The following is a 16343-nucleotide window of genomic DNA, read 5'->3' on the forward strand; positions in this document are numbered from 1 at the left end:
TTGGCCTAAGTAGATCTCAGATTTTTAAGTTCCTCAGCAGACTGTTACAGTTTCCAGCATAAGGGGGCAGGTTTCTGTTCAAACTCCCTGCCTCTTTCTCCACGCAGAGCAGCTCTTTGGATTTGATATTTGTATATGGAATTTCTGTTTAAAGCTGTCTTTCAGCAAAAGGTTGAAAAAAGAGAGAAAAGAAAAGTAAAAAAAAAGAAAAAGAACCTCCTCTTTCTAGGATTCAGTAATTCTAAGTACATTTTATGCTTTCCGTTTGAAGTTCCCCATCTTTTTCCTGTTCACTGGGGAGCAGAGACTTGCTTGTAGGACAGAGCTTACCTGTGTATCAGGATGCCCTTTCTCTCCTGGAAATAGCATACTATGATAGTCTGCATTCATTGAGTGCTGGTGAGTAAATGAATAATTCATGTCTAGTGTGGGTGCCTTTACCCTGGCTGACATATAGAGAGACCTGCACATATAGAAAACCATTTCAGCATCTTTTATGAATTGTTTTTCCATTTGCTCCTGGCCTCTCTTCCTGCTCTACGCTGCTTTAGCTTGTACCCTAATGAATAGTTTGGGTCACCAGTAATCATGTAACTTTTGGCAAATTACCTAACCTCTCAGAGACTCAGTATTTTATTCTTTAAAATGGTGATTGACCAAGTTGAATTATATTATCTCTGAGTTTCCTTCTAGCTATAAAATTCTGTGAAATTCTGTCTCTATAGTTCAGTTAATGAGTCAACTATTAACAGATGCGAATATAGTGACATTGAGGATCCAGAATTTACTTAGATTTGGCAAACTTATTTGTATGTGTATTTAAAGAGATGAGTCTCTGATATTCTAGATCTTTACAGTGCTTCAAAAAAAAAAAAAAAAAAAAAAACGAAAAGGTACAGCCATACAACATGGGTCTGTTCTACCCATACCTCCTCTAGCCTGCATACACGCTCTGTATGGATTGTGTCTGCTCAGCAGGGAATGCATTATTTCACTGATAGCTAGAAAGAACTGAAATGTAAGCTGGACTTTCAATTTGGAGATCCCTGTCTGCCCAAAGGGTAGGAAGGTAATAGTATTTAACCTAAAAATACAATCTGTTCCCTGATTCAGAGTAAACAAGATTTTATTATATCAAAAAATAAGTAGCTTCTGAAAATAACTCTATTATATTACCTGGTAATAGAGCTTCTTTTTAAGAAAATATGTTAAAAAAAAAAAATAGACGTCAGCAGCAGAAAGGCCCATATCAATGGTCAATGTAGATGGAAGGTGTTACAAATGAATATTCAAGTAAATAATAAACTTAAAAATTAAGAGTTATATTTTTAAAAATTAAGTCTAAGTGTTTAATTTGAAATATTTTGGACTAAAGTCATCTAGATTTTTCAATTCAAGTCATGAGAGTGTTAGAATTTCTTTGGTTATCATCTTTCATGTCTTAAATATCTACTGAAAACTAGAATTAGTTCTCAGAAAAATACATCTAGATAATCTCTGTATTCAACATCAGAGTGGTTCCAATTGTTTTTAACTTGGAAGAGTCAAAAAAAAAATTAAAAAAACAAAAATCTTTAGAGACTCCAGAAAGAGAAGCTGCAAGTCATACTTAGTATACAAAAAGAAAAAAACCTTTATTTTAGTCTTTTAACTTAGCTGAAATTTAAGCAAACAAACAAACTTTTAATTACAAACATCAGGTTTCCACTTGCTTAAAATATTTGCAGTGAAATTCCCCATTAAATTTAATATGTGAGGCATAATTTATAAGATGATTAATTCTCTGTGGCGTTAGATTTATGGAGAAAGTAGTTTAATGATAAGCAGTATCTAAATGTTTAAAGCTTGTTACTATTTCCTTTCTGCTTACTGCATAGAGCAGAGAGTAGGCTAGCTCTGTCATTCACTAGCTGGATGTTTTTGACGAATTACTCAACCACTGTGAACCCCTTTCTCATTCAGACTTCTGATGTACCTAAAAATCCAGGAAAATGTTTTACAGATATTCAAGGTTTTCTTTTTCTCTTCAGGTAAAACTATTTTATACTTTATTTTCCTGAGATCTGAAAAGGCTGTATGTGTTGGTGACCTCTGTGGTTTTTTGCTTTGTTTTGTTTTGTTTTGTTTTTTTCCATGTACTGTTTAAACATATTACAAACTTGATAACTCATTTAATCTTAGTAGGAAACATAGTAAGTAGGATCTAATATTATCATCCTCAGAGAGGTCTCCAGCTGGTGAATCAAAGATCCAGGTCCAGGTGGTCTGGCTCCAGTGTTCCTGTCCCCATGTAATAAAAGAAAAAAACATCAAGCCAGATGACACTGATAACTATGATAGTTCAACAGTTTTCACTTGTATAAGAGGAAAAGAACCCCTCAGGGCTCACACATTTAATGTATGCTCTCAGGAAATGACACCTTAAAAGGTGCCACATCGCCAGGAGGAGGTGTGGTTCTAAAATAAGGAAGAAAACCTTACTTTAAGCAATCGCTACTACTAATGATATATAACAAATATTATAGAAAGAAATATTTTCAAAGAAGCCATAGGAGTAGGGCTAATAATCTCAGGTATGTGATGAATCAATATTAGACTCTTTCAAGACGAACACAATATAATACTGTCTTATGCTCCATTATGATCGATTCCTTCAATATACTAGGAAGCTATATCCCCCCCATCCTACTTAAAGTACGAATGATTACAAAAGATAGCTTAGGGGTTCTATATTTATTGTGTATACAGGCATTTTTCTTCCTAACTCTCATGTCTACTTAAGTGACAACCTATGTCTTTAACCTCTGGCTAATATTTAGCCTCTGTACTTTTTACCTATGTGAGTTTTTTTTTTTTTTCTTTACACATCTTTATTGAAGTATACTTTACATACTATAAAACTTACTCATGTGAGTGTACTTTTGAGTGGTTTGTAGTAAATTTATAGAGTTGTGGAACTTTGAACACTGTCTCTTTTGAGAACATTTCCCTTATGCCAGAGCGCATTCTCTTCCGTGAGGTTTTTGTTACCTTTATTGTTGTAAGATTAGTCATTTCCCTTTATACGTTCTCTCACTCCTCTTTTAGGTTGCTTTGTCTCGTTGTTTTATCTAGTTTTTATGGAGTTAGTTTGTATCCTTTATTTTGGTTTCTTTTAACCTTGAGTTATTATTCAATCAAGTGACCTTGTTATGAAGACTTTTAAGGGAGTCAAATGACAGTTCTTAGTCCACAGGAATTTAACTGCTATCATTCCAGTCACTTCTCCGCTGTTTGTTCTCTGATGCTCTTGGTACGTGAATTGGTGCTCATGGAGGGAGATGAGATGTGTAAAAAGATAGGTGTTAGGGGTCTTCTCCAGTGGAGAAATCTGTGACTGCTGCGTGCCTCCCTGTGTGCCCACTGTTTGCCCTCGTTGTATATCCAGCAGATGAAAAGGCTCTGTGGGTAAGTAGAAAAAGGAGTGAAGCAGGCCCGTATGTGTATGCCTTTTCATGTTCTCTTTCTGTGTAGGAAGAAGTATTAACCTCCCTTCTTTCCTGTAGGGAAAAGCTAGGAGCCTAACGAGGATTCATTGTGCTCTTGGGAGGATGGAATAATTGAGCTGAGACATGTTGCATTCGAATTTCTTAGTTTTCAGAGAGCAACAAAGAAGTTGCTTACCCTCGATCCCATCTTCTCCATTTTTTTTGGTAAAGAACTCAGTAGAACACGATGTAGCTGGCTCAGTTCAGAAATTTGGGGCATGGTGAAACCATGATCCAAGAGAGTTATCTCTATGATGCAAAAGAAAAGCAAAGAAAAGGAAACGTGACTATGGAAGCCATGAGGCCAGGGCATAATAATACGCTAGAAATAAATGTAACACATGTAAAGATTTTAAAGTGCTAAAGTTAGAGTCCTGCAGAAAAATGAAATTTAAATATAATGAAATTTAAATATAATTTTAAATCTAAGAAAAGAGCAACTGGGGCAAGAATCTATGCAGACTACAGAGTAGATGATAAAAAATAGGAGAAATATTCTAGTTTCAGATTCAGAAAACCATGACTTTAATTCTTGCCCTGATATTAGTCAGCAAGAATCTTGACTAAATCACTTAACTAATCTGGACATCAGTTTCCTCATGTATAACATGAAAAGGTTCTTTTATCTCCATTAAATCTTAAAGATTCTTTGCGCTTTAAAATTATACAATGAGATGCAACTTATGTAATGAGATATTCAGCCTTAGCCATTAGGAAAATGCAAATTATAATCATAATAAGATATCACTACACACCTATCGCAATGGCTAAGAGAAAACAACAATGCCAAATGCTGTGGAGGATGCAGAGAAACTGGATCAACTATACATTGCTGGTGGGAATGTGAAATCGTACAGCTATTCTGGAAAGGGTTTGACAGTTTCCTAACAAAACTAAACATACAATTACTATATGACCCAACAGTTGTGCTCTTGGACACTTATCCGAGAGAAATGGAAATTATGTTCACACAAAATCCTGTGCATGAATGTTTATAGCACATTTATTCATAATAGCCTCAAACTGGAAACAACCTAGATATCCTTTAAACAAACTGGCGTATTATACTGTGGAATAGTACTCAGCAATAAAAAAGGAATGACTCAAGCAACAACTTGGATGAATCTCCAGAGAATTATGCTGAGTGAAAATAAAATCCCCAAAGTTTACTGACTTTACAATTCCATTTATATAACATTCTCGAAATGATAAAATGACAGAAATACGGAATAGATTAGTGGTTACCGAGGGTTAGGACTGGGGAGGGGTGAAGGGAGAGAGTGGGTATGGGTATGAAGGGGCAACAGGAGAGATCCTTGTGGTGATGGAATTGTTCTGTGTCTTGACTGGTGATAGATACACATCTATCCGTGTGATAAAACTGCATAGCACTAAACACACACATAAACACACCAATGAATACAAGTAAAACTGGTGATATCTGAATAACATGTATCTATGTCAGTATCCTGGTTATGAATTATGATGTTGTACTATAGTTTTCCAAGATGTTAGTGTTGAGGGAAACTGCATAAAGATTACATGGGGTCACTGTAATATTTTTTACAACTGCAAGTGCATCTACAATTATCTCAAAAAAGAAAATTAAAAAGAAAACCTAAACTGTGCATATTTTATTCACTTTGGTATCCCCACTGTGTGGAACTGCGTTGAGTACATAGAAGGTGCTCAATAAATTATTAATTTACTGAATGAATGGGGAGAGAAGTAGAGAGAAAGAGGGCTCTCATGGAAGAACTTGCTGCATATATATAAAATGATTCTCTCATTTGGATCATAAAAGGAGGAACTGGTCACTGCTTAAAGCTGTTTGGCTAATTTACCTAGAATAAATAACCTTTATCTACAAATTTTACTTGATCATATGTAGTTTTGCAGTTGACTTGAGACTCAACTTGAGTCTCTGCCATGTTGATATTTGGTGTTATTCTATCCCCCCATCCCCTCCCCCCATCTCCATATTCTAGAAGGGGAGATAAAGTAAAATGCACTTTTGATAAATTAGTTTCAGATATACAGTGTCCGTAGATAAATGGCTTCAGAGTCTTGATTACAGTAGCCTTATAATAAGTCTTAAAGTCTTATAGTGTACGTACACCAATTTTGTTATTTTCAAAGTTGTTTGGGTATTTAGGTCCTTTTTATTTTAAAGTAAAGTTTAGAAAGAGCCTGTCAACTTCTACACATACAAATTTTGATTGGGATTTTTTTGAATCTGGAGATCGATTTGGAGAGAGTTGAGATTGTGACAATACTGAGGGTTCCGAACCATGAACCTGGTATATCTTTTCATTTTTTTTTTTTTAGATATTCTTTAAATCTCTCAGCAGTACTTTGGACTTGTCTTACAAATCTTTTGCCAGATTTATCCCTAAATATTTTATATTTTTAAAATTTTCAATTTCCAGTGCTGCTTGTTAGTATGTAGGAATGCTGTTGATTTTTGTATATCGCAAGTCCCTTTCATTCACATTCCATTGACTAGAACTCAATCACAGCGACCCCCACTGAAGCTTTGGCTGGGGAATGACACTCTAGCTGTCTTCCCATAAAGAAAAGAAAACGAAATTTATGAATAGCTAACTAGTAACAGCCCAGATATTGACTATGTGATGAAAATGTTCAGGACTTTATTTTCATTGCAGTGTAATATATTTTTATCATGCAAAAAGTGCTTTCGGGAGCATTTTTAAGTTTTAACCTCTTCATATGATGCAAATCGTTGTGTAGGAATAGATTCACTAGTGGAACATAAAAAGAAATAATAACAGAATTAAGCTTATACATGTTTTTGTCATTTGGTGAAGATAACACTTCAGAATTGCTGAGATGAACTTGGAGTTGTAATTTAATATAAAAATCTTAGCAGCAATGCAGACATGTAGTGTTTGAGATACCTATTAGATTGAGGAGATGCCTGGGCTAGAAGTGAAAATTGGGGAGTCATCTGGGTATAGATGGTATTTAACATTTGAGATTGATGAAATCACCAAAAGACACAGTAGAGATTGAGTGCTAGCTACTCCAAGGTTCAGAAGTGTGGCAGATGAAGACGTAGCAAAGGAGACTGAGAAGTAAGAGCCCAGGGTTAGCAGGAAAATCAGTGTGGGAGGTTAAGTGGAGAAAATTTTTCAAAGAGGAAGTGACCCCTGTGCCAACTTATAAATTACATAAGGTGAAAACCGAGAATCGACCATTCGATTTAGCTGCGTGGAGGCCATTGGTGACCTTGACAAAAGCAATTTCAGGGAGCTACAGAGACAAAAGCCTGATTTGAAGGGATTCAAGAAAAAATGGGAGGAAAAGACTTGGAGATAGCAATTGTAAACAGCTTTCAGGGAGTTTTGTTCTAAACACAGGCAGACAAACAAGGTGATAGCTAGAGAGGGCTCTGTGGTCAAAAGAGGATTTTTGGTTTTAAGATTAAAGAACTTACAAAATGTATATGTGCTGATCGAAATGATACAGAGACAATAGATGATGCAAAAGAGATTGGAAAATTGCTAGAATTCTATCTTTGACTAGGCCGAGGGGATCTAGTACCCAAGTGATGGAGCCTTAGAAGGATGGACAGTTCAGCCATTGTAACAGGAGGGAAGATGGGGAAGCAGGGGCACAGTCGCGGCAGGTGGGTAAATGTGCCGGTGATGAAATTCTCGTGTTATTGCTTGTGTTTTTTCAGTGTAGTACAAAGCAAGGTCTTCAGCTACAAGTGAGGCTGGGGGAGAAGGGATGAATTATTCACCTGGGATGGGTGGACTGGAGAGAAGTGTCATTAGCAGACAACACTAAAGGCTCTCTTGAGGTTAGTAGTCATGAACTTAGAGTAAAAACAGTCAGCCTGGTTATTGTTTTTTCTCCAGTGATGTCGTTTGTGGTCCATAGGTGCAGGCCCAGGGTAGGCAGTGTTAGTTTAGCTGGGGTTAGGTTTTGTCAGGAGGCTTTAAGGAAGTGAAAGAAAGGCAAAGGAGTGAATTGAAGTGGGGTTCAGAGAAAAGTGAGGACATGGGGTGGTGAAGAATAGGGGAAAACTGGTAGGCTCAGCTCAGATCGGAGAATCGTAGGGCTGGGGTGTGAGAGGGCATGAAGAAGGTAACCCTTGCTTTGAGATTGTACATAGTTTTCAGTCATGACCAGATAAAAGCCAAGAGTGAAAGAGAAGAGATCAAAGGATTGTAAGGCCAAGAAAGTGGAAGGATTTCTATATGGATACTGGATTCGGGCTCAGAACCCAAAGGCCTTTTCTATCATTTCCTGATATTCTTGTTGCCGATATGTTATCTGATAACAGTTTTAGTATTTCTACTGGGTAAGAGTCTCATGTCTCTTCTTTCACGGGTTCTGTTTCTTAGTCCTTGGTGCTCTATAAGATTTTCTTGGTATTTATTGTCTTTCATTCCTTCTATTGCATTTAAAATTGTAGCCATTATATTTCTAATTTCCAAACATTCTTCCTTCCGATTAACTTTTCATAGCATCCATTTCTAGGAAAAAAAAATAGTTTTTGATGATCTGCATGATTTTTTCTAATATACTTAGTTCATGCATCAGAATATAGTTCTTTTTCTCCGTTAAGATCATATCTGCACTCAGGTATTATATTTTTACAAATAATTTTTTTCTAAGTGAGAAAAGTATATTGTGTTAGTAGTTAACATTTAAATATCTTTTCATTTTTAGAGATCAAAAAGTAAAGATGGAAAAGAACAAAGTGAAACTGTATCACCGTCCGAAGATGAAGCATTCTCCTGGCCAGGTCCCAAAACGGTGATGTTGAAAAGAACATCTCAAGGCTTCGGTTTTACATTAAGGCATTTTATTGTTTATCCCCCAGAGTCCGCAATTCAATTTTCATATAAGGTAAGAGAAATAATTAAAGTAACTCAAAAAAAAAAAAACCCACAAGGCTATTCCTGTCTCCACCTTGTCTTCCTTCTGTCTTAGAAGTGTTCTATTTTCATTATTATTATATTCTTTTAGATTTTTTTTTTTTACCTTCTAGAACAAAAACTTTAATCTTCTCTGAAAGGTTTATACTGGTTTTTAACTCCACATCTGTTTTGCTAGGACTTCGAATTTCATACTTCATTCTGTTTTTTTTTTCTAATGTGTATCTGTTTTTCCACTATCTAGAAAGATGCTGAGTTTTCTGGGCAGAGAATGTAGAAAAAAAATAGTTGGTTAAAATATTATGGCAGTTATAAAAAGTTATTGGGATTAGAATAATACTTAACTTTCAGATATGTAATATGATGGCAAGTCAGAATCTGAAAACACAGCTTCCCACCAGAGTGAATTACATTAACACGCTTCAGTGTATAGTAACATGGTCTAATGGGGGGCGGCACGGAATAATTACTCTGGCAGCAGACACACTGAGTACTTGCCCTGTGTTCTTTACTGTTCTTTGCGAATGTTATCTCGCTTCATTCTTAGCTCCATATAACAGATGTGGAAACTGAGTCCCGTAATAAGTAACTTGTGGATTTTAACTTGCCACCATGAATGCCTGATGCTTAACTATTATACAACAGTGCAATGGAAATATTGATATCGAGAAGTGTTGTGAGATCTTGGCCAAGCCACTTAACTCCTCTTGGCTCCTGGATTTCTATTTAATTCAAGGGAATTGAACTAGAAGATTAGAAAATCTTTTCTAACCCTTAATTTCTATGACTCTGAGGTGGTCTTTTAAAACGTGTCAAATTGCTTCTGGAGATCACACACTTTTTACTATACTTTTCCAGTAAAACGTTGTAAGTTCTTTAAAGTACTGAGTAGTTTTTAAGAGTTACGAATAACTGCTACCTTTGGAATTAAAATTTATCCCTTTGGGTTTCCTGAAATGTCTATAAAACTACTGAACTGGGTTCTCTGAGAATCTGCTTTATCTTAAAATGTCTAAAATAGTATTCGTGTGTATTAGGTTACATGTGAGAACATTTGATAATTTAAGAGTCCCTTTAATTACATATTAAGACTGAATTTATTTTTGTGTTTTTGTTTTGAAGGAGAGATTTGGGTCATGTGAACATATGGGTAGTATAATTTTTATAAGATAACTTTACCAAACACAGGTTAAAATACATCATCATCACGACATCATCATTATTATTATTATTATCATTATTATTATTGTTGGAAAATATTTCTAGAAATTTTAGTAACACAGTATAATTGTTAATAGTGCAGTCATTGGGAGTCAAAAGACCCTGAGTTTGAGTTTCATCTATACCTTTCATTAGCTCTGTGACTCTGGATAAGTCACCTAACAGACAATAAAAGTGCCCTTCTCACAGATTGTTATGTTGATTAAAAGATATAATACATGTAAAACACTCAGTACAGGCGTTGGCATAGAGTAACGCGCAGTAAACTTTAGCTGTTAATGTTATTATTTAACACAGACGTTTTTGCAAATAGGTCTCGGACTTTTAAAGTTTTCATGGAAAATATATACTGAAATCTTTTCCTTTTCAATTATGATTTTTGTCCATTCACATCAAAGGAGTTTAAAAAATAATATTGTGTAGCATTGGAAAATGTGAAATGAATACAACAATGTATTGTGTCACTTAGCTGTAGCAGAGCTTACAACCAGAAAAAAGTATATGTTTGGTCAGCCAGAATAAAGATCAAAAGTTATATAATAGATCAGTCCTTCTCTAAGTGTCTTTTTTCTTTCTACAGTATGTTGTAGCTTTCATATGATAGAGGCTCAACAAATATTTGAATAAACGTATTTTCATACAAGTTTTTCCCAAGTGCTTTTCTGATTTCCCAGCTAGAGGTAAAAAACATGACAGCAAGGCAGCCTGGTAACAAGGAAAGCAACCAGGTAGCTAAAGCTCAAAATCGAATGCAAAAAATGAAGTATATAGCAATTTGGAGCGAGTCGATTTATATAAAGATGGTTCTGGGTCCTGTAGCAGCCCCTTAAAGGCACATTTTATTAAAGTATAGTAAATAAGAACCAGCCTGGCCCTCTCTCCCAAGTTCTAGGTGCATCTGTCAAGCTGCCTGCTTCTGACACCTCTACTTGGGTATCTCTATTAGGCATCTTACACTCAGTGTCAAAAACTGAACTCCTGATGTCCTCCCTCTAAGTTGGCTTCACTCACAGCCTTCCCGTCTCTGTTTATGAAGGCTCCATCCTGGCAGAAGGCTCTGTTAATTAGATTATACTTGGCATGCTCTAGGAAGGGCAATTTACATTGGATTGAACCTTGCTATGACTTCACCAGAGTTTATAAATATGTATTCATGTATGGTTATATATTTTTTTATTTTGTAGGATGAAGAAAATGGCAACAGAGGAGGTATGCTATAAAAGTTTTTATTTTTCTCTGAATGTTTTTCTATTCATGCCTTTCTGTTTTTTAAGTAATATTAAATGGAAGGACATGGTCTTTGGAGTCCAAATATATAATTGTTTTTAGATGTGAAAGTCATAGAAATGAAATATTTTTACCATGGATTTCAAAGTTTTATAAATTTATTATTTCATCATAAATTGAACATGTGATAATTTTATTGTTAATTATATATTAGTGTTTACGGGAGGAATATATCATGATTCTGAGGAAAGTAATTTGAGATTTTTATTCAATTAGTAATCTTTTAAATTTAGTGATTCTTTTAGGTAAGAGATACTGTGTGTTTTATCTACTTAATTCATTGACTCAAATATTGAAAAGTAGCGTATTTTGGTTCTTACGGTTGGATTTAAACATTATCTTTAATTAGCTTAAAAGGAGAATCAGGCTGGGTATAGGGTTATATCTTAATAACTCATTTTTTTTGTTTGTTAATATTGTATGAACTCCAATGAGTTAAAATTTACACACGATAAAATGCACCTGTTTTTAAAACTTTTGTTTTTAGATAATTTTAGACTTTTAAAAAAGTTTTCGAAGCAGTATAGAAAGTTTTCATATATCCTTAATTCAGTTTCCCATAATATTAAAAACTTATATAACCGTAGTACAGCTCACACAACGAAGAAGTTAACATTGGTGCGATGCTGTCGCCTAAACTGTAGACTTCACTTGGATTCTTACCAGTTTTTCTGCTGCTGTCCCTCTTCTGCTCCAGGATCCTGCGTCGCGTTCAGTCGTCATGTCCGCTCTGTCTCCCCTAATCTGGGACAGTGCGCCATCTTTCCCACGTTTCATGCTCTTGAGACTTTTGAAGAGTACTGCTCAGTTATTTTGTAGAATGTCCTTTAATTTGGGTTGATCTGATATTTTCTCATCATTAGTTTGAAGTTATGCATTTTTATCAGGAATGCATTTGCACCTGTTTTCATGAAGTGCATAGTATTTCGATAATGCATAAATTGTGAAACCACCGTTCCAATCAAGATACGCTATCAAAACGAACCCTTCTGTCATCCGTGAAGTTCTCTTGTTCCTCTTTGCTTTCAGCACTCTGCTCACCCTAGACGATCAGTAATCTGCTTTATGTCTTTAGTTTTGCCTCTTCTAGAATTTCTTCTGAATGGAATAATATAATTTATACCCTCGTTTCTTTCACTTGGTGTACTAGTTTTGAGATTCACCGTATTGTATGTATAGATACTAATAGCGCTATCTTTTTTGCCGGGTAGTTTTCCCTTATATGGATATACCACAAATTGTTTATCCACTCACCTTTCATAACCCTTGTAATACCCATATTTGATTTGAGGTCTTGGAATGGTTAGATTAAGGTTTAAAATGAGAGGAAATGGTTTCTTTCAGCACTATCAAAAGTAATCTGAGAGTGCAGGGCCAGGTAGGACCCTTCATAGTTGTCAGAGTTGGGCAAGATAGGCCACTCCTGTGTCACCATCTGTCCTGCACCGGTGTCAAGGATGAATTCCAAATGTTACTTGGCAAGGGTTAGAAATTGGCGTCAGTGGGAAAGGGAATATTTACAAAATCAGTATCAGCAAGAGAAAAGAGGGTGCAGGTCCTTTATCTTCCCATCATCCTATGGAATGATGTGCTGATGCTGGGCATCCTGCTGGGCACACAGCATCTGGAATTTTACACCTGTCATGTTCTGGTCTCCCTTGGGGAGAAATACACTTCTAATACATGTGGAAGGACATAGTTATAATTATAATACTTTGCACGAATGATTATATATCTGACATAGCTCACTGAAGTGAATGGATTTAATCACCTGCTTTGCCTGGAGAGAATAGACTTTTAACATCTGTAAAGAAAAAACAGAAGGTCCAGGTTCAACACAAGGCTATTTGGAGAGTCATGGGAAAGTGAGACCGAAGGGTGTGACCTGCTGGGGAATATTACAGTTTAATACCTATTTTATTTATTGATTTATACCTAATCTCAGTCAAGAAAGGGTTTATGTCCACATGCAGAATTGCCTGTATTACAGTAGGATAAAAAATAAGGTTAAAAACTTCGTGGTAAAGAAAATTTAATTAAACTGACATTTGGGAGATTTAGTACATAAAAATGGGTGTTATAGATTCTACACTATTATCAAAGATGAGCTCTAAATCTGCTTTTGAGCTTTTCCAGTGGTCAAAGCAAAAACAAAATACGGTTAGTTAAGGATTCACATTATCCATAAGAAAACAACTTCTTGTTTACACTGAAGTCTGAGAAAGGTTTATCCAAATGGGCCCTCATAATGGAAAGCAAAGAATAATATAATAGATAATATCCTCAGTACCATTTCTTCATATGACTATTTTTTAATGGATCCCTTAACATAAGCTGATTTCAAAACCCCAGCATTCAGTTTTCAGGGCTTCTCAACTGGGGACGGTTTTGGTCTCCAAGGGACACTTGGCAACATCTGTAGACATTTTTGGTTGTCACAGTTGGGGGTACGGGGCTGTGCTCCTGGCATGTAGCAGCTAGAGACCCGAGGTGCTCCTGAACAACGTACGATGCACAGGACAGCACGCCCACAACAAAGAATTATTCAACCCAAACTGTGAATAGTGCCTCTGTTTATAATCCCTGGATTAGAAGGATGGACCCTGATACAGCATGGTCTAACCGTATAGGTCCCTGAGTCTGTTAATACAGTGACAATATTCAGACCATTTAGAAGAATGGGTATTGAAGGTGGCAGGCATGTCCAGTGATCTCTTATAATGATTGTCTTTTACAACTGAATTTTTGTATGAATTGAGTTACTGCTGTAATTTGAGGTTAAATTACCTGGCCGTTCTACTGGCATTTTATGTTATTGATGAAAGAATAATCATAAGTAAGAAAGAGGTTACATTTTAAGAAAATACAGAGTCACTATAATAACAACTAGAAGGTAAAATAGCTTAAAAGAAAAAGTTAACAAAGATGTAAATTATTGAAGTGTAATAAAAAGTTAACATCAGGAGCCTAACAGATTGTTGGAGACGATAATTATAAGCCTAGTTAACAAAAATTTTAAAGACTGACAGAGAAATTAAAATAAACACAACAAAATTAAGGCTTTAATTCAAGCACCTCACCTCTTGTGAAGCAAGATTCATCAAAGTAAGACATTTATAAAATCCAGAACATTCATACTTTTTCTTCTTAAGAAGGATATGAAAGGCATGAGAGTACCTAAAGAAACTGTTTTATAATATACCTGGAAGGAGAGCTGCTTGATTCCACCCACCCCATGCTAGAAATTAGCATATGACTGAGGACTTAATCTACACCAGGCATCGTAATATATGTTGTTATTCTTTTTAATACTCACTATAATGCTGTGCCATGTGAGACAATATTTCCATTTTGTAGATGAGGAAACTGAGGCTGGGAAACATATAAAATAACTTGCCCAAGATCGCACAGCTAAATGACAGAGTTGTGTGTGTCCAAGTCAGGTGTGTCTAACTCTGAAATCCATCTTCTTTAATTCTGCCATCTTACTTCTTCTGTTGACTGACTTCTAAGTCTTTCTGCATTTCTTTAATTTGTTTTAAGAATAATTATGTCTTTTAAACAATAGTTTGACTTTAGAGTCAAGAATTGGGAGATAAATATAGGGCATATTTAGAATGTTATGAAATTAACTGTAAAATTTCTTTGCCTTGAGAAAGTTAAAAACAAGGAAACTTGATCCATATTTGTGACTACCTACGGACAAAGAAATCACATAAAAGTCAGGGATATCCTAAGTTTAGAGGCCCCAAACATCTTAAAGGAACAACCATCACTTGTTCCTCAATCCTGAGTATCTGGCTAGTAGTGGACCTGGAAAGTCCAATGAATTTAAAGGAGGGTGGAAAAATTAGCATGTGATTGAGGACTTTATCTACAGCAGGCAGTGCTCTGCCTGCCTTTGCTCCCCTGGGCCAGGTTTTACTCTTATCATCTCAATTGGTAATGGGGGTCACAGGTTATTCCACAAAGGCCTATTTAGTTTAAGGATAGCAGTCCTAATACCTTTCCAACTAAACTGATCAATCACGAGAACATAGTCTATGTGAAAAAATTTCTGACTTCTAAACAATTATAGATCAGTTTTTAGAATGCACCCTATTTAGAGACAGACCACATATATTTTATTACTTCTATTTAATGAATATTATGATTTTTATTATATTTCTCACTTCATTTTAAAATTTATTTTCAAGCGCACTGAGCTTATGAAACTCTTTTATGTGAATTTTGTTTTAATGAAATAAAATCCCGGCCTCCAGTGTAACGATTGGAGTCAAAGCCTAGAGCCACTGGAGAGAAAATAATTGCCAGAATTGTATTCAGACTCCTAAGAGATCCTGTTGTAATGCCAAAAATTCTGTGAAACAGTTGAGAGGTTTCATTTTGGTATTCTTTCCTTTTGGCAGTAGAGTGAAATCTCTTTGCCACTCAATTTTCTGATTATTTTTCTTGCCCAACTTCTCTGTTCTGTTATGTTTCTTATATCCTATATGTGTGTACTGCCGTGTATTTTAAAATTTATGTTTTTTTCTTGTTATTTATTTTTCTTTCTGTACCGTAATGCAAATAACATTTACAAGAAAAAGGCCATTAAGGTAGAAAAATATTTTTTGTGACAATAGTTGCATGTGGATAATTGCTATCTTGCTGACATCTTGTTGTCCCTTTAAATCTCTAGAGAAAATATTCAAAATAAAAATAATCGAAAGTTTGTAATTACTATTATTCCTTTCTCATCCATGAGTAAAAATTCTCAGTTAAGTTATAGGGACATTTCCAGCATTCTAAAATGTTACATCATTTTGTTAGATGCTTAAATAACTGTTGGATTTCTACTTTGGCTTTAAAATTTATATTCAAGCATGTTAATAGTAGAGAAATAAGTGACTGGGAATTGTATAAATTTTCTCAGTAGTAAAAATTTATATCTTTTAATTGCAATTTATTTGGGCTAAACAGCTCTATAACCTATGTTAGCTTTCTAATAACCAAGGCTCTTTTAGTGGGAAGAGATAGAAAAATCCCTGAAACCACCTCAGGAAAGAATCGTTAATTCTAAAAGCCAACAGGGAATCTCCAAATTTTGATTATACTTGATTTTCTCATGAGCTGACTTCTGTATAAGGTACAACCCTCACTATATCTTTCTTTCCTTCCTCTCTCATTATAATATTCCAAATTCCTGAGAGAAATCTAATTGACCTACTTCATCATTTTATACCAGCTGTGCAGTACTCACTATTTTCAGAGTCCAAATTTCTTCATTTTAATGAAGAGGCAAATTCCATAAAATTAAGAAAATGCATGCCATTAATTTTTATTAATAGGTTGAAATCCTATCCCCTCAAGGTAGTATAACACTAAAATGTGGATCTGAAAACTTGTTGTAAGAATA

At 35.2% G+C, this 16343-nt stretch overlaps 1 protein-coding gene across 6 annotated transcripts in view; it reads left to right on the plus strand.

Moving 5' to 3' along the window:
* ARHGAP21 (Rho GTPase activating protein 21) overlaps positions 1-16343 on the plus strand; it is a 114736-nt gene that overhangs the window by 35709 nt on the left and 62684 nt on the right. For all 6 annotated transcript variants that reach the window (XM_036228114.1, XM_036228115.1, XM_036228117.1 and 3 more), the window contains exons 3-4: positions 8229-8408; positions 10843-10867. In XM_036228114.1, coding sequence (XP_036084007.1) covers positions 8229-8408; positions 10843-10867 — 205 coding nt within the window. The remainder of the gene's footprint in view (positions 1-8228; positions 8409-10842; positions 10868-16343) is intronic.

The sequence above is a fragment of the Rousettus aegyptiacus genome, unplaced genomic scaffold (genome assembly GCF_014176215.1).
Source record: "Rousettus aegyptiacus isolate mRouAeg1 unplaced genomic scaffold, mRouAeg1.p scaffold_m13_p_10, whole genome shotgun sequence".
Lineage (NCBI taxonomy): Eukaryota > Metazoa > Chordata > Mammalia > Chiroptera > Pteropodidae > Rousettus > Rousettus aegyptiacus.